The sequence below is a fragment of the Argiope bruennichi genome, chromosome 5 (genome assembly GCF_947563725.1).
Source record: "Argiope bruennichi chromosome 5, qqArgBrue1.1, whole genome shotgun sequence".
NCBI lineage: Eukaryota > Metazoa > Arthropoda > Arachnida > Araneae > Araneidae > Argiope > Argiope bruennichi.
In genome coordinates, this window is record NC_079155.1 from 14,997,265 (window position 1) to 15,020,965 (window position 23,701).

The 23,701-nt window shown below is 30.9% G+C and overlaps 1 protein-coding gene across 1 annotated transcript in view; it reads left to right on the forward strand.

Annotated features, from left to right (window-relative positions):
• Positions 1-5,652: 5,652 nt before the first annotated feature.
• LOC129968817 (uncharacterized) overlaps positions 5,653-23,701 on the forward strand; it is a 30,679-nt gene continuing 12,630 nt past the window's right edge. Inside the window, exon 1 of the mRNA XM_056083084.1 lies at positions 5,653-6,516. Within this exon, the coding sequence (XP_055939059.1) occupies positions 6,459-6,516 (58 nt within the window). The 5' untranslated portion in view covers positions 5,653-6,458. The remainder of the gene's footprint in view (positions 6,517-23,701) is intronic.

The following is a 23,701-nucleotide window of genomic DNA, read 5'->3' on the forward strand; positions in this document are numbered from 1 at the left end:
TATGTAAACTTTAACCTTAAAAAATCTTACAAGATCTGGAACTTAAAAATATTTTACTGAAGAAGTTATTAAGAGAATAAGTTGCATAAAATATTTAATTGAAAATTATATAGAACATTACTCCTGGCGAATTAATTGGTCTCTAAAGGCGGCTAGTATAAAAAATAAAAATAAAATAAAATGCTTTTTAACTCACGAAATGCAGAAATGTCAAGAACTTTACATAAGAAAAAAAATCTGAGTTACCGCACAATAGCAAATATACAAACACAAGCTACAAAAATTTATTGTATACCGTATACTATTCAATATGATGAAAATGTTGCATATCAGTTTTGAAGATCTTTTATATTAAAAATGTAACATATAAATTATTTATATCATGTATTTAGAGTTGATTAAGTTATGAGATATCGGAATTATACTGAATGCATAAGAGTAACATAAAAATCTTGTATTTTGAACTTCTTGTCCAAATCATCGTAACATTATGACGTTTTAGTATTCATTTGCTAACACTGTATAACACCGTCTAGCTTGATTGCAATAGTCTTTGCATTTTGTGAGTAACAATTTCTACATCATGTGATTTACAGAAAGAATGCCGATTTGAAAAAAAACATGTTAATAAAAGATGAAGTGAAAATAAAATTTTATAATTTATCGAAAGAATTTTTTAAAAAAATATATCGGAAGAAAATATTTTTCTTCATCATAATTCCAACACTGGTAAAAACACACAAACGGTAGATCGATGAAATAATAAAATATGTTTAAATTTCATTGCAACAAAAAAAAAAAAAGATATTGTCACAAATTGTATTTATTCAGATTTAATATTGGTACAAATTGTATTTATTCATATTTAATATTGTTATATTGTAATTATTCATAGTGAATATTGTTACGAATTGCATTTATTCGTGTATAATATTGTTACAAATAGTATTTATTCATATTTAGTATTGATACAAATTGTATTTAATTAATTATTTTCTTTAATTGTATTAAAGAAAAAATGCTCGGAAATAAGATCGTTATCAATAAAATCGAATTTTTTTAAAAAATTTAAGAAACGTAAAAATTTTTTTGTGTGATATTATGATTAATTTTTTTGATTAACTTTTACTTTATTAAAAATCAACATAAAATTTTGAAAAACCCTTTCTTAATACGGACCTATTACCTAAAAATGTAATTACTTATCGAACTTAGTAATTCTAAATTCAAAAATTTGTCTTACAGAGAATTAATAGAATTAAGAATAATGATTTGTAAATATAATTATTTACCATGATGGTAAAAGATCTACAGCTGTTCTGTTACTTAAATAATCATTACAAATCATATAACATATTTAAAACAATAACACATAAAGTTATTTGTAAATGAAATAAAAAAGTCCTCTTTTTTCAGCTGTTCTGAAAAATATGACAACTTTTTAAAATAGTTAAAAGATATCAATCCTTTTCGAATTTCATGGAATTCTCGCAATTCCAAAGTAAAATGGAAGGTGAAATATTTTTACTGCGTGAAATCTCAGACATATTGATTTTATTCAGAACAAACATAACATTTGCCTTTTTGTCCAGTATTATCATAATTTTTATCACGACAATTTTCTGCAAGCGGCGTGATTCTGGAAACGTGATCTGTTGTTGTTAAGCGCGAGTATCACGTTCGCTTTTGGAGCGTATCCCTGTAATTTCGCTGAAATATTCTTTGGAATGGAGCCAAAACTCGAACAACCCTTTAAGGAAATTTTGGGAATCATTTTTATTTCATTTTCTCTAATTGTCTTCAAATGCAAGCAGCCTAAAGGCGGAAATCAAACGAAAAAAGAAAAAATGGAAATTGGCTTTCTAATGGCTTGCTTTCTTGTATGCTTCTCTGCGCAAAATAGATTGAAGTGGTGGAGAATCTATCTTATTTCAAGGAATTCAATTTCGAATTCTGTTTTATGTAGCGAACTAGTGAATGAACAATGTAATATTCCATCTTTTCTTTCTTTTTTTAATTTAAAGGAGATTTGAACTTTTAGTCCGAAATACGGTTGCGTGATATTCTCTTAGATTTGATTCGTATGCTATTTATATTATCGCTAAAATTTCTTCCTAACTTTATATAGTGGCGGACTTAGGGTTTTTGCGGCTCTAGGCAGTGTTTATTATGAAGACCCTATTTTAAAAAGATCGACAGTTTTATTTTACATTTCAGCACATTTTAAACAAATTAATGACATATTTTATGTAAATGTTTTTATTCTTTTCTTTTATTTGCATTTATGTTTATTTTTTTACTATTACACATCTGCCTAGGTTGCTAGTTTGATAGGAGGTTCCAACAAAGTCACTTTTAAAACTTTAATTTTCTAGCTGCCAAATAAATATATATGTAAAAAATATACAAATACCATGATTGATGTACAAATATACAAATCCATGATTGTCCGGCATTTATATTTGTACTCAATTTTATTAAAGCACAATATTCGGTTTTATAAGTATTCTAATAACTAAACATAACGAAATATATTACTAAGCACAAATTGGCTACTCCTATCCACACTAAGGCACATGGAAAAACTTTAATGACCGGACTGTCGCAATAGAACACTGGCGGGAACTGTGGGTGAGTCCTCAGGGCCACTACCGGCTACGACACAACCTTTTCCGTGAGAAGTACGTTCCTTCTTTGATGAGAGGTAGCTATTCTCCCACCTTTTTCCCGGGTGGCGAGAACCAACTACAATGCCGGAAGCTTCTCATCCTCAACACTAAGGTGCTCTTCCCCCATGGGAACATAACGAAATATATAGGAACTTATATAATTATGCTTCATTAAGTACTAATATAATCCTACTATTTTATCGATAATGTGTATACTTTTCTTACATACAATTGCATATTTATTTGGTAATTTGGAAAATAACTGACTTACTTGCAACCTCCTATCAGCCTAGCGACATAGGTTCCTAATTGGAAATCGATCACTAACTTTATTATAGCGAAAAATGTACATAAAGAAATGCATTCAATGTTACCGCAAAAAGCTTGTGTATAAATGCAATTTCTAAACAAATACACGGCGCAGTTTACCCTGCAAAATTATTTTGTGTCAGAATACTAGCCTCATCGCATCACTAAAATAATAATAATAATAAATGTTATGAAAGATATTTAAAAATATTTTTAAGCGTTATTAATATTGAGAGAAATTGTATATTGAGATCAGTAAAAATCTTATTTTTTAAAATTTTTTTCAAAAAATGTAAGATGAATTTTTGTATTATAGTAGGTACCTAAATTGTTAAGGAAAATTCTCCTAAATTGTTAAAATTTTGCATTGAGAGATGCAAAGTGATACATTGAGTGACATTACAGTTGTGAATAGCAACTGGTATGAATGAAGCTGTCATTATACAGCAGCACGTTTTTTTTTTGTTAATTAAGTGAATTGGTTTGTTTGCTAATACATTTCAAAATATGTCAGAGAGTTATTAAATATGATATGTTATTGAATATATAATATCTCTCTTGATATTAATACATGTCTGTTTGATATATTCATGCCTGCAGAGATCTGCACAGGACGGAAAATTTTATTCCTTGACCATAAATCAAGTCAAATTGCTATTCAGGTTAAAATTTTTAAAATTTTATGTAGAGTGATCAAAATGTTAATGTTTCATGTTAACAATTTCTCCGATTACAAATTGTTAACATGAAATACGTATGTGAGAGAAGTATTATTAGATTTTTATCGTTGAATAGGTGGTACCTACTCCATAAACATGAAAGGCGTATAAAAAGTTTATTTTTTACGAAATACTGGCTTCCTGGCGTAGGAACAGCGCGTCTTCCCCGTGTTGGGGGAGTCCGAATTCGAGTCCCATTTCGGGCATGGTTGTTCTGCGTTCTATCTGTGAGTTGCGTGAATGTACATCCCCGCCTTTGCAAAAAGTGGTTGTGCAAGCGAATGTGACGCACGAAGTAGCTAAGTCGCACTCTTGGCCCTAGTTGGCGTTACTGAAAAAACAAGAGACGCTCATTTGGCTTAAATCACTGACAGATAAAGACAGCAGGCTTATAAAGTGCCATAAGTCACAACAACATTTTTTAAGAAATGGTGCCAAAAAGAAGAAAAAACCGCAGTGAAGCTCATGGCTTTATGAAAATAAATAGAACATTTATGTTCAAATGGGGAATAGACAATGTTATGAAAGAAATTCTGTTGCCCATAAAGTCTATTAAGTAATGGAATAAAGAGTTTAAACGAGCCGGAATGGTTCCCTCAAATCTTTCTCGCATACTCTCTAATAAAGGTGTTAACCCAGAGAATGGCTTGCATAGCACTGGTGTAGGTAGTTACGAAAAATTAGCCTTTTGGAGGGAATTTGGTATTTTTACTGAATGTATCGTGTGATCCTTAACGAGTTAAATATATCAAATTTAGTATAGGATTAGTTTCAATCGATTTGAACCCCCCCCCTCTCCCATCTAAAGCAGAAATTCCATTTACGGATACTTTTAATGGCATGATGGGGATTAACCGTCAACAAAACTTGCCAAAAATCACTCGATGGATCCAGTAAAATTGCTAAATTCACACCAAAGACTAATATTTTGTAACTACTGTACTCCAGTCCATGCAAGACGTTCTTTGTCTTACGTCTGAGTGTCCTGAAATTCACAAGTTTTTGTGATGGTCAGATGAGAGAGGGATCTTTATAAAAGAATATGCGAAAAAGTTATATGGAGATCATTTCCGCTGATTCCAAAGGTCCGTTGTTTTACCAATTCATTCGATTCTCGGAACAGTGACAGTTGAGCACATTCATAAATTGCAGCATTGGTAAAGGTTTTTGAAAATTGTTGTGGAGGTCTATGATGGCTCCACAATTGAGATTGAGAACTAAATAATGCGGTGTAACTAATTGAAATTAACTATGTAGCTATAAGGATGAAAACGATGCTTCTATAAAATGCGGTTTATTTCTATGAGAAGGGGCATGGAGTCACCCCACTACCAACGGTAAGCATCGCGTTCCGAGTTCTTCGCAGTTCTGGCGGGTCATGACCCCGCGCAGTTACAAAAAAGGGAGCAACCCTAGAATGGGCGCTTGCCAACTTGGCGCGTTGGTAGCAAAGTACTGAACAAAAATAATCCAAAAAGAATATTTCCTTATTTTATAAATTCATTACATACCAAATAAATATTTGATAAGTTTCTCAGGCTCATCAATGCTAACAATATTGGGAGAAGAATGGTATATTTGTTGGTGAGAGAATGGTAAAAATTTTATTTTAAACTTGAATGAAGGGAATGTTACTTTAGGAGATATACTGGTAGAGCTCTTTTGTAGACCTTATCTCTGACGTTTACAAAAATTCTTTTTTTTTTATTTCCCAGAAGGTTATCCCTTATCGTTATTTCCGTCTTTAATCTGCATCCTAACCAAAGACAAGAAATTCTTTTAAAGCTTCCGGTAATTAGATTTGAAACATAATTCCGGAAATTTATTTAGCTGCCGGATATTAGCTGTTCTTTTTTAAGTATAGTTCCTGAAATTCGCTTAGCTTGCATACGGAATAACACTACTAGCAAGGGATGATAATTTTTATTCGTATCATCAATAAGGATAAAGAATACTTTATGTTTTATTGAGGATTTCAGGTCTTCCACCTTCCTAATTCTTAAATAGCCAAGTTTCCATCTATTTCCCAAATTTTCATCTATTCGCATATTGACTCGCATGTTCCTTTTTGCATAAAATAATTGGAATTAAAAAAGGAAATAAATTAAAATGTCATTGGCTGAACCAGGACCGGACTACAAATTAAGTTATTCGAAATTGAATCGGTCTCTGAAAAACCAGGCATGCGCAGAATTCTAATTTGTAAACGCTTTATTAGCAACAAACTTCATTTCATTTTGTACAGAAAAGATTCGATCAAATTTCAGCGTAGTTCAAGCTTTAGAAATCACTTTGAACATGCTCAGAAATTGCGACAACGAATTCGATTTTCGAACCTATCTCAAGTACTGTAAGATATGCCGAAGGGAAGACAAAATCAAAGCTTGCATGGCAAACGATTTGGCGCGAAACGAATTGCGCACCCCCTTAATGAGATTGGCGAATTCCTTTCTTCACTTCACTTAATATTGATGAAGAAATCGTCTGTGAGTTTTTATCCGATCGATGGCCCACTCTGTTTTGGGTATGACGTCATGGGGGGCGCATGCGCTTGACCAAAGAGAACTTCGGTGCATTTGCGGGATTTCGCAGCTGATTCACGTGAGTCTGCAATATCGTTTGCATGGAACTGTTGTATGGGAATTAATTTCGAACAACAGAATGCAATAAAAAATGCAGTTATTGAAATATTGCAACTGTGAATTAGAACATCAAATGGTATCAAATTTTATTTAAGTTAGCTTTTTACAGAAAAAGTGCAATGGCAGAAACACTGTTGCCTATTTTCTTTTTACTTTTAGGATTTTCTTTACAGTTCGGTAAGTTTGTTTTAAGTATTTTAGTTGCATTTTTTTATTTATGGCTTTTGAAAAACCAAATTTAATTTCAACGCAAATTAACTTCTCTGCCCTTTAATTCAGTGGAGGTACTTTTTAGTTAAGACACTTTAAAAAAATACCTTATAAGTTATGGAAATATATTAATAAAAGAAAAATGTCTCTATTAAAGAGAACATTAGATAATGCCTAGTACCAGAGTAAGGAAATACAAATTAATTAGGATTCTAGAGTATGATACAGATGAACTTTTTTACTCACATTAAAATAGGAACGGCGTTTAAGAGCTACATTTCATAATCTTGCGATTGGGGTAAGATTAAATTTCTTTGACAATCTAAGAGCAACTCTTTATACACCCTTGGAATTTCCAAGAGATATTTTATTCTAGAGCTCACATTTAAATCTTTTTACAAAATGTAATTGGTTTATAATAAACAATTTATATATATAAAATCCTCAGTGGAATTTTCTTCACAAATATAGCCTATACAATAACTTAAAAACAAGATTTTGCTTTTTTCTTCAAGCATTTAAGTAGAAACAAAATGATAGTTTTATTCAGAAATAGAATATGGAAGTATTAAAAATATTGAAAAACATTCTCAACGAAAATTTATTTTCAAACATAGTTTCGAAAACCTTTAAACTATTTAAGCAATTTATTATTTTCAATTTTACGTTTCATAATCATTTTAGAGAACATTTTTTTTAAAAATTGTTAACGCTTTAAAAATTGGCTTATGATTTCTTTCTTTACTATGATTTGCACAATAAGAAATTAATGCATTTTTTAAAAATATAATTTATGAAAGTAATAACTCGATTTTTTTTTCTTGAATTCTTAAACTGCACTGATAATTCATTTTTAGGCTGAATGATCTTCTTTCATGTGATTTGGAAATATTTTTTTATGCATTCGTCCGCCGAAATAAAAAAGGATGTATATTTTTTGATTTATTGTTTTTTCAAGTCTGTCTTCAAATGTTGATGAGAAACCACTAATGGTTTTTAAAAGTTCATAGGAATTCTACGTTAATGAACTTTTTACGATTTTTTTAATGATTAGTAGGATAATTATCACGTGAAGTATGTTAAGTTTATTTAGATAATATTTAGCTAGGTTTTACAGCAATCAATCGTAGCAGACATTTTTTGTTATACTTATTTCATTCGAATATTTCAGGCTCACTAACTTGCATTATCTAACTTATCGTTTGGCCAATTTTGGTTTCCCGAGGTAAATGCTGATCATTTATTTCTCACATTAATAAATTTTTTTTTTCACATTGCTTGATGGGATTGCTTTTTTTTATTACAACGGAATTTTGTTTTACAAGAATTTTTCATCCCTTTGAGCATTTTGATAGAAATCTATAAAGTTTTTTTCTTAAGGTGGAATCAATCAAACTAACAAAAATGGACGAAATTTGAAATCAGCAAAAATGGAAGAAAATATATTTTCTTTTTATTATTTAATCATCAAAACGTATATTTATATTCAATTAAAATTTTATTATAAAATGTATTGTTCAATAAAATGAATATTTGAAAGGTCTAGAGAAAAAGAACATTTTAATGACTTTTTTCAAAGCGATTTTCTAATTAGATTAAATATCTTTGAAATGCTCCAGCTGTCTTGATTTTTGAGGTTATTAAATAAAATTGATAATGCAGATTTCGGTAAACCATCAAAAGAAACTGAGAACGCATTGCAAGTTTCGAGTTTTTTTAGATAGTTAAAAGTCAATTTTTGTTTAGATAAGCATAAAATTCATACTAAAATTCAATGCGTGAGCCTAAAAACATTTCTAAAAAATTGCTATTTAATTGGAATTACAAAATTATACACAGTTTTGTCCCCCAAAACTCATATAGTATAGTAAGAAAAAAATAATAGAAAAAATTAAAAATTAAGTGTCCTGGAATATTTCGAAATTTTTTTTAATTATATTTATTTTCATTTTTTAAAAATTATATTTATTTTCATTTTTTTTAAATTATATTTATTTTCATTTTTTTTTAAATTATATTTATTTTCATTTTTTAAATAATATATTTAGTTTTTAAAGACTTTTTTAAAGATAATTTGCGTATTTATATTTTAACACATATGCATAAAAAATTTCATAACCCTAAGTGAGTAATTTGCAAAGTTACCTTATACAGTCCACCGTTCCCTTAAGCACCAATTATATTTACTCTCTAGGAGTTTTATAAGCAGCGAATCATTTCCAAAACAATGAAATCGTAAAAGATAAGAAATGAAATGAATAGCCAATTATTATGCATGCAAAATGAATACCCAATTATTATGTTTTTCAACTTGTGGGATTCATCCCACTTAAGGGGCGAGATAGCAAATAAACAACGAATAATAAAAAATGGAAAAGTCCAATAATAAATAGAAACTAAAATAAGAAATGATGCATTCAGTTAATAAAAAAGAAGAAAGGCATAGAGAGTGATTAATAAAAAGATGGGTCAAATGTGAAAAGATGGTAATACACATAAAACCAAACAAGTTTCGTCACGGTTATCAGGTCAAAGATAGAGACTACAAGTAGTAGAGGGTGCGCGATGTTGAACGTGATGCATTGAGTGAAAATACAAAAATAACATTGAATTAATAAATTCACATTTATCAGAAGAAAGGACCGTTGGCACGATCGCTAACTTCAATGCATACTTCATTGCAAACTCAATCTAGCGCTCTTAGCTTCTTGCGCCCATGAAGTGGTCTGTCCATTAAGTTTCGAGAACTGCTCAACAGCCCTTGTACTTTCTTAAAAATTATATATTTATTCTTTAATAAAATTTGCCAATCTTTCTTTATTAAGATTTCGATGCAGTTGAGGGGACGGTGGAACTCTATTAGACACTTTTGCGAATTATTTATTTAGGGTTACGGGATTTTTTATGTATATGTATTAAAATACAAATAGGTCAAATGTTTTTTAAATAAAATATTTAAAATTAAGTATATTATTTTCAAAAAATTAAAAGAAAGATAATTTTAAATAAATTTAAAATATTCCAGTTGATTAAATTTTTAATTTTTTTAAAGTTGTTTTTTTTTATTATTCTATATATATATATATATATTAAATTAAAGAAATATAATGAAAAAAAATTCAAAACAATCTAGGTGATTTAATTTTTAATTTATTATTATTTTTTCCTTTTTACTCTATATAAATTTTGTTCTAATAAGATTGCGAATGATTTTATAATTCCAATTAAATGTTCATTTTTTACAAATTTTTTTTATGCACATTCATTTAACTTTCACAAGAGTTTTATATTTTTCTGAACTAAAATTGACTTCTAATTATTTAAAAAAAAAAAAACTCTAAGCATGAAATGCATACCTTATTTTTCTTTTAATGTTTATCCGAAATCTTTACCTTCAATTTTATTTAATTTCTTCAAAAATTAAGATAGCTGGAACATTTCAAAGATATTAAAATTTAGTTAAAATACCATTTTGAGAAAAGTAATTAAAGTGTTCTTTTATTCTCGAGGCCCATCAGATATTCTGTTAATAAACATTTTGTAATACTATTTTAAGATATAATACATTTTACAATACATTTTGTATTTTTAGTTGAATATAAACATATATTTCGGAGATAAAATAATAAAAATAAAATTTCATATTTTTATAATTTTCTTTTTTTTTAAACAGGAAGGTTTGAAGCTTGGAGATTCATCAAAATTTTGTGAACCAATTTTGCAACAGTTATAACATTTTCTCTTTGTATTCGATTAAATAATAAAATGTGGCTGGTGTGATTCCCCGATTTTTGGCAGTATTCTCTCCAATATAGGTTTTCTCTTATCCTAGTACATTCGCATAAAATTGTGGACCTTAAGTCAGGCAACGAATTCCTTGGTGAACGATAGTGGCGAAATACAGATCTTTGGTATAAATCTAATAATTTTATTGAATATATCGCAAGAATAGGCATTTTGGATGTCTCTTTACAGGCTGATTGACACCAAGATTTCCCATAAAGTTATCTCTCTTGTCACAAGATAACACACTGAAGCTCATTAATTTATGTCATTACGTTTATAGCATTTACATACATGTGGAACTGCAGACCGACAGACGATCAACCTTTTGGCAAATTTGGTTTAAAATTTGATATTTATATTTTAGATACTTGAATACCAACAGCCAGCTAGACAGACTTTTTGTGAATGAATTTCCTACACAAAAAGTCTTACACAAAGTTTGATAAAAATTTGCAAATTTGTAGCAGATATAATATACCAAATTTCATTAATCTAGGTTAAAACGTTTTTGAGTTATCGCGTTCACAAACAGACAGATATAAGGCCAAAAATGTGTTTTTCATCTTCAAGGGGGTCTGAAGCTTGAAGCTTGCTTAAAATTTCGAGTTCGAATTTTTGACGATTGCAATACTTTCCCTATATTTCATACGTAAAATTAAAAATGGTGATATCAAATAAAGAGTAATTGTAATTCCGAGAAAAAAAAATAACGTTTCAAACATTAAAAGAAAACCATTTAAATGCAAATTCAAGAAAATAATTGCAAAATTGTTTGGCAACGCAATGATTCATTCTTTTACACAAGACCAACATTAAGCGTAGTAAACTACGAATTACCATACACTACTGTGAATCCCCCTCGTACTGTCACTCACACTGATTGAGTGTTATGTCCTAGTCCATTTCTGTCACAGACTTGCTCTTGTGTATTTAATTAAGGCTTGGCCCATCATAATTGGGTGTTGCCCGGTGGAAGAAAGAAAACTGTTTTCTGCACAAAACGACAATCTGAACGATTATTCTAGCTGACACTCCTTTTTTCTTTGTCTTTCTATCAATTTGTTTTGATAATTTCAGATTTTTTTCTTTTTATTATAAAAATTGAAGTAGATTATTTAAGTTGAGTGGAATTTGAATGCTTTTTGAAATATACTACAATTTATCATATTGTTAGAATTATTTATATACTAGCCGCCTTTGGCAACCAGCCGGTTCGCCAATCTTAATGTTCGTTAAAATTTTAATAATTAAATATATTATGCATGTCCTACTTTAATAGCTTCTTCATCAAAATATTTTTAAAAACTTCAAATTTTGATAGTCATATAATTTAGTCATAATATTATAAATGCCTTCAGTCATAACGTAATATGTATTTCTCAAATTTTCTGTCAGGTCTCATAGAATTTATGCTTTAAATTAAAGTGCAAAGGATGAATCTGCAATTAATATAATAATATTTTTTACTGAAACAAATTATTTTTTTTGTAATATGATTTCTGAAAAGAGTTACTGAGCGTTTAAATTTATGGGCACTAAAGAATATCTTTCTTAATTTATGTAATATCTCAAGTATTTCTCAACAAATTTTTCTCAGGTTCATCATGAGCAGATCGATTAATTGACAATGTTTAATTTGAAATGCATCTAACACTAAGAAAATAAAACGAATCGTTTAAAATAATCGGTCGAAAACAGGTTAAAAAAAAACTACTTAAAACTATAAGCATATACAAAAAATATATAACTAACATAAATACAATTTAATTACAAAAGCATGCAACTAACCTAAAAATAATTTAAATCAAGTCGCATCCGTTGATAATAGTTGTCAACAATCACAACACAATGCGCATGCGTGAATTTTCAACGCCAGTTACGGTAACGCAAATGCGTGAATTTTTCTACGCCAGTTGGGGTAACGCTATGCAGATTAGAAATTTTTAATTTCCTTTATTCTGTTTTATTTTAATTCAAAAGTACTGCAGAATGAATCTGAAAGATCGATTAATTAACAATGTTTCATTTTAAATGCATCAAACATTAAGAAAATAAACATAATCGTTTGAAATAATCGGCCGAAAAATCTTAAGCCCAGCCTCATTAGCGTGGGAAAAAAAAACTGAAGCCTTACTCATTTGCGGTGGGGAAAATGAAAAGATTTTTTTGGCGGGAAAGTTAGTTTTTAATTAATAATAAAAATTCTAATTAAAAATTCAAAAAAAGGGACACTAGGTGCACATTCCCGAATAATTCATATAAGGGTTGTCATAATATAGAAAAAAAGTAATTGTTCTAATATATTGTACATTGAAATAAATTATTTCAAAAGTAACGATATTTAACCTTCTGTCTGATAGATGGTCACTTTTTTTTTCATTTCTTAGTTCAGGTATTTTCAATAATTGTTTCGAAAGCATGTTATCAGAGGCAAGTAACTTGTTACTATTTTAAAAATTGAAATATTGCATATTCAGTAGCTATTTTAATGTTATCATATTTTCCTAATCTCCAAAAAATTATTAAAAAATATATATTACCCAAAATATATTATATTTTTATAAACATAATAAGACGAGCATTAATAAATGGACAAACTTGTAACCCGCATGTTAATGTTATTATTTAAAACTGTTTAATTTAAATATTTATGAATATTTCGAAATTAAGTTTTTTGACAGAAACTGTATTTTCTCAACGTATATATTTTATATAATAAAAGCAAAAGAAGATTTAAAACTTGATTTTAAACTTGCATGATAAAAATATTCTTGGGGGGGGATGCTGAGTTTTAGTGTATTTATCACTCTGTTCAAACTACATGAGTAAAGAAAAAGTATCAATAATGTACTGGTTCCTCAATTTGTTATATTGTAGATATATAACTGTAGAGACAAAATTTTATATTTAGTTCGGTGTATTTTCTGGACAAAGTGAGATCTAACATGGTAGAATTCATAAATATTTCGAAATTAAGTTTTTTTTAAACAGAAGCTGTACATTCTCAATGTATGCATTTTATATAATAAGAAGAAAAGAAAAAAAGAAAATTCTGTTAAAACAAAATTAAAATACTTTACTCAATTAGTCTTCCATTATTTCCGGTATAAAGTTCACTTATTGTATTTATTACTTTTTTGTATATTAACGAAAAAAAATGCCATGTTTTAAATGTAACTTTGTTAGAGGAGAAAGAGTTTCGTCTTTGCATTTGAGCCCTTTTCCTTTGATTGATTGGTTTCAAAATTTGATATAAATCTAAGAATTTTGGTATCAAAATCAAAAGCGAAATTTCATTTATTATTTATCAAGGTCACGTTTTGGGTTATTGTGTTCATACACATGCGGGAAAAATTAATTAATTAATTAATAAACATTCCATCGTTTGATAGATTTATTAAATCAAATAGACTACAATTTTAACAATGAAACAATGCGTCAAATATTATCTGTCTGATTTCAAGTTTTTGGCTCTCACAGATAGACTTACCGACAGTCAAAATGATTTCCCATGGGCATTTTTTATTTAAAATTTGAAAGAAATGTAAAATTTTGATGTAAAAAGTCATATCTCTTTGCGTTTTCATTTATTCATTTATCGACAGAATTTTTTTTTATATTCGAGGAGATCTAAAATGAGGAGAGTTATCAGAATCTCGAAGTGGCATATTTTAACAATTTCAATAAATTGTCAATACACTATTTGTATACAAAAAAAAAATCCTACAAACACATTTATTTTGATATTAAATGTCAAAATGTACAAATCTATCGGATGCCAGCAGAAAGATCACAAAAGTTGCTGAAAGAAGGCCGCTAATGCGATAAGTTGAGTCAGATGTTTTAGAAGTTTCTTTTTCTCTAAACCCTTTACCCAATGCCGTGTATCGAACGGTTGCAATTTCTTTGCAGTTAAAAATCGATAAAAGGCGGCAGTTCCAAACGGGAAATCTAACAGCATCTGGTAAGAAGTCAATATGAGTATCGTTTTCTGTATTTATTTTGAAAAAAAAATGCCCTTTTCTAATTTTTTTTTTCTAAATCGTTTCTTAGAATTTTATTGATATAATCATCATTTTTTGAAGAGAATTGTAATGTTTGACTGCCGTTTTCAGCCATATTGTGGTTTCTTTAGTTGTTGGATACCGTAACTAATGGATACCGATAGTGGAAGAATTTCTACTGACGGAATTGTTAAATGAGCAATCAAAGTGGGAAATCGCTCCATTCTGAGCAAAGTAATGGATCTTGAATTTGTTTTCAAATCTATATACTTGATGATTGTTTATTTCCGGTATAAATGATTTCCGTTCATTTGCGCAGAATGTTACTTAAAATTGCGTTATCTGAATGGCTTTTAGACAATTTTTGTAAAAAATTTATTGGAGTCTACCATTCTAATTGGAGTTCAGTGTCATTTTGTTCCAAATTGATATAATTTAAATCAAATTCTCTAAAGAAATGAATGCTTTTTTTTGATGATCTTTAAAAACAGTAAGATCTTTGAATATAACATAAAAAATAATTCACGTTTAGGTTTTAAAAACGCTTTTGCTCATTTTCCAAAGAAAAAGTTATATTGAAAAAAAAAATCTTGAGTGGTCTCCTCAAAACGTTCTCGCACATTATCTAGTAAAAGTGAATAACCAAGGTGACGACCTGGATTAGCAAAAAGCTCAGACACTTCTTTCGACTCTTTCTTCCCTAGAAAAATAGCCGAACAATCTTAGAGAGAAGAAAGAAGAAGCAGTGGGAATGGTCCCCTCTAATCTTTCCCCTTTAAACAAAGCTGTGATGCTGCTTCCCAACATGGTTGGTTCTATCACCGGAAAGATTGATTTGCAGTCATCTGTATTAAATGCTGCCGGATGCCGAGCAAGTGGTCCCAGAGCTTGGTGCAAACTTGGCAACCATTTGCCGACTTAACGACGAATTTGGCTACTTTGGCAACAAAATGGATAATGCTGGAAACTTCTAGAATTTTATGGATCCGTCCATTAGGAACCTAGAAACTCTTGATTGGTCTAGAAGCTTCTAGCTCCATCTCCCTGGAACTATAAAAGGACAGCACTCTCAAGCTGTGGTTTGCCGTCGAGAGTCGTCGTCGTAAATTGTAGTCGGATCGCCGACAAGTAATGAGTCTTAGAGAGGATAACGAAGAAACAGTGGAATGCCAACGTTGCATGGAACGAGTGTTGAACTGCTGTGCCGAATTCTGTTGTCTACTGTGGAAGCAGCGTCGTATCTTTTGTGTCGTAGCCAGTTGTCAGAAGTAGTGAGTCGGCAGCTAAAGCGAAAAGAGACAGTGAGAAGTTCAGCCATTGGAGAGACCTAGAGCGAGGATCCGTTCTTCTGCTGTATTCTGTTACTACTTGTGGACTACTGTCTGCTATAGTGTGCTGCTGTGTGCTCTCCTGTGTTCGTCTCTGCTGTAAATATTTGTCGTCTTTGAATTAGTGTCTTCGTGTAAATAAACGTCGTTGTTTTCTAGTGAGGCCTGCTGATTGTGTTCTCACACCATACACCCACTATGAAAAGAACCCGGCGGTAAGAAAAATCCGTAACAGTATATTTCTATTTCTCAAATTTGTGTATTTCTTTCAAGTTTTGAATGAAACCCATTCAGAGCAAATCTGTATATCCGGCTATTTGAGCACAAGTAAATAGCTATTAAATGTAACGATCTAGATACATAAAATTTGCTACATAGGTTTAGTATCTAAAATGTAGATTTCTATGAAATTTTGAATCAAATTTGTCAAAGGACTGATTTTGTCGATCTGTATTTTCGTATGCATGTAAACACAATAACCCCAAAACTCAATGACTTAAATATATCAAATTTGTCATATGATCTGGTGAGAACAACTATAGTACAATGTCACAACCTTTTGATCGATAAGAAATAAAGGGCAAAATGCATAATCGTTTTTCGGGTACTTGTACATAAACCGGATGTTAGGGATTAATCGCCAAAAAAGTCTGTAGCGGATTGTGATGAGCGAGGATACAACCTGGGACCTTATGGTTCCCAGTCCAGTAACATGACTATGATACAAAAGCAATTGCTCGTGCAGCGTAGCTGTTAACTGGCTTATAAGCTTTCACCACAGATTCTCCCTCCAGTGAGTCGGAGGTGAGACGAAAGATATATCTGTTGAGTAATGATGTATTTATTAACTGTTGAGTCTAATGTGCCTGTACCCATTTGAGTAGCACCAAGCGTTATGGCAAGCGTGGGTGAGTGGTTGCTGATGCTGTTGCGCCAAGTGAGTCTGACGGCTTTGTGTTGCTGCGTCAAGTGAATCTGACGACTTTGGGTTGCTGCGTCAAGTGAGTCTGACGACTTTGTTTGCAGGTAGATGGCGCCACAATAGCTGTACGAAGATTGAAGGTTCATAGTCCGAGGTCACCAATGTGGCGGATTGGAATGAGCGGGGATAGAACCTGGGACCTTGTGGTTCGCAGTCCAGTAACATGACCATGATACAAAAACAATTGTTCGTGCAGCGTAGCTGTTAATTGGCTTATAAGCTTTCACCACAAGTCCACAAGATCATGCGTTAATTTCAATAAAATTGTTATTTTCAATTCAAAGATCTATATTCTATAATTATTGTTCGCTACTGTCATGCAAAGTATTCACGGTCTTTCCTAAGGCACGTAGTTTTATGAGATGGGAGGGGGGGGGGAGGGAAGAGAGAGCATTCTTATATTAAAATATGCGAGAACATTTTTGGTGAGACTTCTCCCGCTGGTTACAATAGAACTTGGAATCGAAAACGCAAAGACAACCGCTATAAAGAACTTTTTGCACGCGAATTAACTAAAAGAAAAAAATGCATCAAATAAAATATACTATTAAAAACTGGTAATATTTAAAGAAATGCAAATTTACAATTGCGTAACAATACAGTTCTGTGAATGACAATGTACCAGCCGTATCACTTCCGACAACGAAGTTCTGTGAATACTTTCTCTAAGGGTTCCAACGATTTATTTTGGACACCATTCCCTACCTGGCATTTTATATGTCGCGTACGATTTGCAGTGTTGTTATTTACGGTTCTCAGTCATTACATTGTTGTGAATCTGTGTTCCATTAAAATTGTACCATACATTTTTTCTTCTGCAAATTATTACTTCCTCGTATCCTATTTCAAAGCAGAAAACCGTAGTAAACAGTTTCAAATTATTATCATTTTTATACGTTTGTAAATTCTGTACATACTTATTTCCGTTTTATCTCCTGTAAATATTCTGCTGTTTAATAAAATTCCCGTGACATGCCCATCAAACCCTTTAGTGATTAGAATGGTTACTGATACAGAAGTTCGTTTTGTTTTGTACATTTTATATGGTGCATCCCTTTCTCTCAGCTTCCAAATATTCTTCATAAAGGTTTCAATAGCACCTTGAAGGTCAAATGGAAGGTCATTATTAAGATATTAATAGTGACTAATTAATATTAACTAGTTGATAGTGAAAATGTCAACGATAATCATTAGACGGGGCTGCAATTTTTTGGTATCTTAATCTATGCTTGTAATTTATTACAATCCGAAGATTTTTATATTTTTTGAGACTATTTTTGCGAGTTGTAAATGTTATTATTTATATTTTTGTGATTGTTGTATTTGGAATGAGGACTATTTTATTTAAAAAAAAATAACCTTCCTATTTTCCAGTTACTACTTTTACAATTTTATAAAATGATTAAATTGATAATCTAGACAAGGATTCATTGACATTCGCAATTCAGAAAATAAATTACATATATGCATGACATTTTTCAATAACTCAACTGTTTGCACTATATCATCACTGCTATGTGAGTGGATTAGAGAGTTTATCGTTTTTCTAAACTAATAAATTAAAGTCATTCACAGATATTCTAATCTGAAACGGAAAGTCCAGGACATTCATAAATCTCTCATATCTTCTGTATATTCTTAATAGAATCGAAACGACGGCACATTGTAACTAGATAATAGAGAAAATAAAACAATTACATGACTTAATCTGTGACCTACTAATCTTTCTCTTAACGAAACGGGGGTATTATTATTTCATGTTCTATTGAACTGTTTTGCTTATCACTTTTGTTATTCATTTGGATAATTCTTATTGTTAATTCTATTATTTTAATCAAAAACTATCAGGAACTGTGACATAAATCAATTGCCTTTATTCGCTATACTATTTAGAAGCTTAAAGAAAATTTTGTTGCATCTTTGGTTGTACATTCAAATCTCGAAGAATGGAACATTGTTTGAGAGGAATCTGTCCAGCATTCTTCTAGCAAGTCTTATCGTTTTCTATCGCGATAAAAAAAAATTTGGAATTTGAAACTTCCTGCTTTGGTTTTGTTTCAACAAAAATTTCAACATGCTCGAATGCTTTGTATGTGTCAGGGTGCTTAGTTCAAAAAGCCTGTCTAAGGACCTGACTTTTAGAGAAAAATAATTCTCGTGTCCTATATTTAAAATTATAAATACTATCCAGCTTTGGTTAGTAAATTGTACTAATACTATTACAAATTTATGGCATTTCTTCCTTGCGGAATTAATTTTATGATAAATTAGAAAAGAATTTTACAGATAGCTTTAATGGATGCCCAGAGCCGTGATCACCATTTGATGTTTCGGAGAGAAAATTGGCGTCTTTTACATCAAAAATGAAGGATTCTGAATATAGCTCCATAAAGATTCGATTTCTAGGATTTGCTTTAGAACATTCTTTTCCTTATCATGGAGGATATACAAATTCTTGAGACAGAGTACAATTTTAGTTGGTATTAATTTAATAATTAATTTATCTTATCGCAATAAAGGGATGTACTATTAAAATTTATATTTGCGTAATAAATAAAAAGCATTTATTAATTGGATGTGATTGCAAAATTGCTACTAAAATTGGTTAAATCAATCCTTTTGTCGAGGTTTGTGGCTTAGCCGAAGTTTTAAATCTCTGGAAAATCAGAGTTATTGATGCTTGGCGGTCATTCATGATGTATTTAAGGACCATAAACTTTCATAAAAAATAAAAAATTGACAAAATTGAAAAAATTGTTGTGGAGAATGATGAGGTTTTTCTCAGAAAGAATTTGAAATTAAGTAGTGTTTCTTTGAAATTTTTTTTCGCAAATGAAGGTAGCGGAAGACAAAAGAATATTGATAACATATCAAGAGATCATGAATTTTCATATAAAATAAGAATTGATGAAATTGGACCGGCAGTTGGGTTTGGGTTCTTTTATTTTTCCAATTATTTTAAATATATAAGTAAATCAGATATTCAGGCAATCAAGAGAGAAAATATTAAAAAAGTGTAGATAATGTTTCATGTTTGCATTGTTATTCCGGGGTTCTTTCCCGATTTGTTGGTCGACGAAGAAAAAGTCCTTTAGTAACGAATGACGACTTTCTGCAAACATGAAGGACAAGAATACGCGCCAGCATCGTGGCCTAGGGGTACCACATCTTCCCCGTGATCTGGGTGTCCCGTTTTCGAGTCCTGGTTCGGGAATGGTTATTCTTTACTCTGCGTTCTATCTGTGAAGTGTGTTAAAGAGCCCCCCTGTAACAAGAAGTTGTGTGTGTGTCATCTTCATATGAGCAAGAAGTCCGACTTCTGCCCTCGTGTTCTCAGGGGCTTTTACCCTCAGAAGCTACTGCACAAACTCGGCTTAAATCGCTGATTTCATCAGCGGGCTTGTTTATAACAAATGCCATAAGTAACAACAATGCACAGACAACAAATATACAGCCAAGACGAAAGCAGGCAACACGCAATAGCTCACAAGTAATAATAGGTAGTAATAATTTTAGCACACAAAGCTGCCAGACGGAACTCAACAGGAGGGAACGGTCTTCGTAGCTATTCTCTATAGTCTCTCCAAACGTCTGCAATTTCTCCACTGTCCCCTCGCTTTAGCTGTGTCCAACTGCCGACTCGCTACTACACGACTAGTTACTCCTCGCACGGTAAAGGCTGCTTCCACAACAAACACTGGCACTCGGCACACAGCTCAGTTCAGCAATCGTTTGAGCCCCACACAACGCTTGCTCTTCGCTGGACTGATCCAACAATTCGCTGTTGACTCTTTCCACGATTACAACTGTCTTCGACTTGAAACTGCCCGCCTTTCATAGTTCCCGGAGGCAAGCAGAGAAGGCTCTGGAACAATCGGGCATATCTTGGTTCCTATTGGCTCAATCACTAAAATTCTGGAAATTTCCAGTATTATCTAGTTAGTCGCCAAGTTCTAGGTTTCACTGATTTAGCATCCGATCAGCATCCAGCAGAGCACCTTAAAACGTTCCAGTGATTGAACTAACCGTGTTGGGAAGCAATATTACAGATTTGTAACAACATTGTTCTACATGGTTTAGCGATAGACGGTATTATCACTTGAAATGCACTGATCGCTGAATTTGACAATATCATGAAGTCCATGAACTATCATATCACATATAAATTTTTTCCCCTCTCCTCAGGATATTATCCTCGATCGTGATCTTCCCAAAACTTTCTCGCAGGCAATCCCAGGGGTGTTATCCCTGAAACATCTTGCATAGCCTTGGTGTAAAATAGTTATGAAATATTAATCTTAGGCATGAAGCAAGCATTTTTGCTGAATATATCGCGCCATTCTTGTGAGTTTTTTTGGCGATTAAGTGCTGGCATGCGGTTAATAGTATCCGAAATTGTTGAACACGTTTTTCCTTAAGGACTGGACAAAAATTTAACACGGAACTGCACTTATAGTCACTAAATCGCATATAAAATTTGTTACATTTAAGCCATCGCATTTTTGGAGTTATCGTGTTTACTTATTTCTGAAAGTACAGACCGACAGACAGTCAACCCAGTTGTTGGATTTGAAACAAAATTTAATAGATGTCTACGCTATAGATATTAAATATGTGTACCGTATCCTATGCATTTCACTTCGTTTTGTATTTATCGTGTTAACTTATATTCAGATAGACAGATTTCCTCTGAACCGATTTTACTCAAAATTTGAAAATTTAGTTATCTTTGCCATAGACAGACAGACGGACGAATATTTTCCAAAAGTGTGTTTTTCGAATTCATGGAAGTCTAAAACGTAGAGATTCGTCAAAATCTCGAGTTCGAATTTTTTTAACAATTACAATATTTTCTCTACACTTTGCATACTAGAAAATAAAAATTGTTCCAAAAATGATTTTCTCTTTATTTCGCTAAATATCAAATATTAAAATAATGAAATCTTAAAATATCAAATATAGGTATGAAAGAACTAAATTCAATTAAAATGAAATTTGGCGAATCCGAATGTTTTTACTTCTAGTTCTTCTGAATATTTTTCGGTAGGTCCTTGAATTCTACTATTATAATAATAAAATATATTTTCTAACATTTGTCATTTTCAAAGCTAAAAATTAGGAGGTAATAAAAAGTTCTTGATTTTTATAAGCTTTCTACACATTCATTGCGAATTATTTTGTTTATTTTTATATTTTATTGTACAATTGTAGCATAAAAAGTATCGCATACTATTATTTTAATTGAGATAGTTACTTATTAATTAAAACTCAGAAAAATGAAATATATTTTAAAATTTTTTAAAATTATAACCATTGTTGTTTAATATATGAAAATTGAATTAATATATATTTAAAAAATAAATTAGTATATTATTGATTTGTTTATTAAACTGTCAAACTTAAAAAAATAAATCTTCTAATTTTTGCTTTCTCGTGTACGAATTATTATAATTGTCAAAAAATTCGAACTCATGATTTTCATGAATATCCATATTTTAGACCTCTCCGAGTTCGAAAAACATATTGTTTTGACATTGTCTATTTATCCTTAAGTCTATCTATCACAAAGACAACTCACAAACGCTTTAAATCTAGATAAAATAAAATTTTATTTGCGGTCTCTACACCGAATTTGTAAATTTCTACCAAATTTTGAGCAAAATCCATTCAAAGGAAGTCTCCCTGTCCGGATATTCGAATGTAAGTTAACTCAATAACTACACAAAGAAGAGAGCTAGATAGATAAAATTTAGTAAACATATTTAACATCTATAGTGTAGATATTTATCAAATTTTGAGCCAATTTCCAAAAAGGGTTGAATTTATATCGGCGCGTAACCTCAGAAACATGTAAACACGGTAGCTAGGACATTCAATGGCTGAAATGTTCATTAATTATTGTCGGGGTTTTCGTACCTAATAACTTTCGAATAAAAAATATTACTCAAAAACCGATTACGTATTCGTAAATTACAACTCAAAGAATTTTATTAACGATATTAAAGTGTAAAGCTTGCACAATTTGCACTTTGTAGGCATTCAGTTGAAGGCGATTATGTATTCGCAAATTAGAACTCAAAGGATTATGAATACATAAATTACAACTCAAAGAATTATGAATACGTAAATTACAACTCAAAGAATTATGTATTCGTAAAGTACAACTCAAAGAATCGCCTTCAGCTGAATACCTACAAAGTGCAAATTGTGCAAGCTTTACACTTTAATATCGTTAATAAAATTCTTTGAGTTGTAATTTACGAATACGTAATCGGTTTTTGCGTAATATTTTTTATTCGAAAGTTATGAGGTACGGAAACCCCGACAATAATTAATGAACACCCTGTATATCAAATTCTGTATATGATTTTGTGACTACAACTGTAGTTCTATGTCACACTTTTATTTCTTTCGGTTGAGTAAAATCACCTCTAAAACACTAATTTGGTTTTAAGATACTATTAACTGCATGCCAATAGTTAATCGCCGAAACACTTACTGAGAATGACATGATAGATTCAATAAAAATGATACAATCTCGTTGATCATTGTACTCATTTTCATGCAAGATGTTCTTTGGGATAACACTTTTATGAGAGAATACGCGAGAAAGTTTAGGGAAGACAACTCCCAGTGGTTTGTTTTAAAATTATTGTTTTCTTTTACTGAAAGCATTTCCAGATGCAATATTCAATTCATTTTTCTAAAAGTTAGATTTTTGTTGTGTTTCCGTCACTTTCAAATGAACCTAGATAAGTTAAGTTAAACTAATAAGTTAAAAAAAGTGCTTAATAAAAATAAATTACATTTCTATATTCGTGTAATGTTGGCGGGAAGTATAAAGAATTGGCAAGATGCTGTTACTTGCTTCTGATTTATTTTTAAAAGTGGTATTAATCAAAACGAAAGTTGCCTTTCATACGAATGTTTAGAGTAAATATAAATATATGCCCATAAATGTAGTTTTAGAATTTAAAACTTTTAAAAATATCGAAACACCTTTAATAAAAATAACTTCTTGCGTCGCAAAACACATTTCACTTAACTCCCCT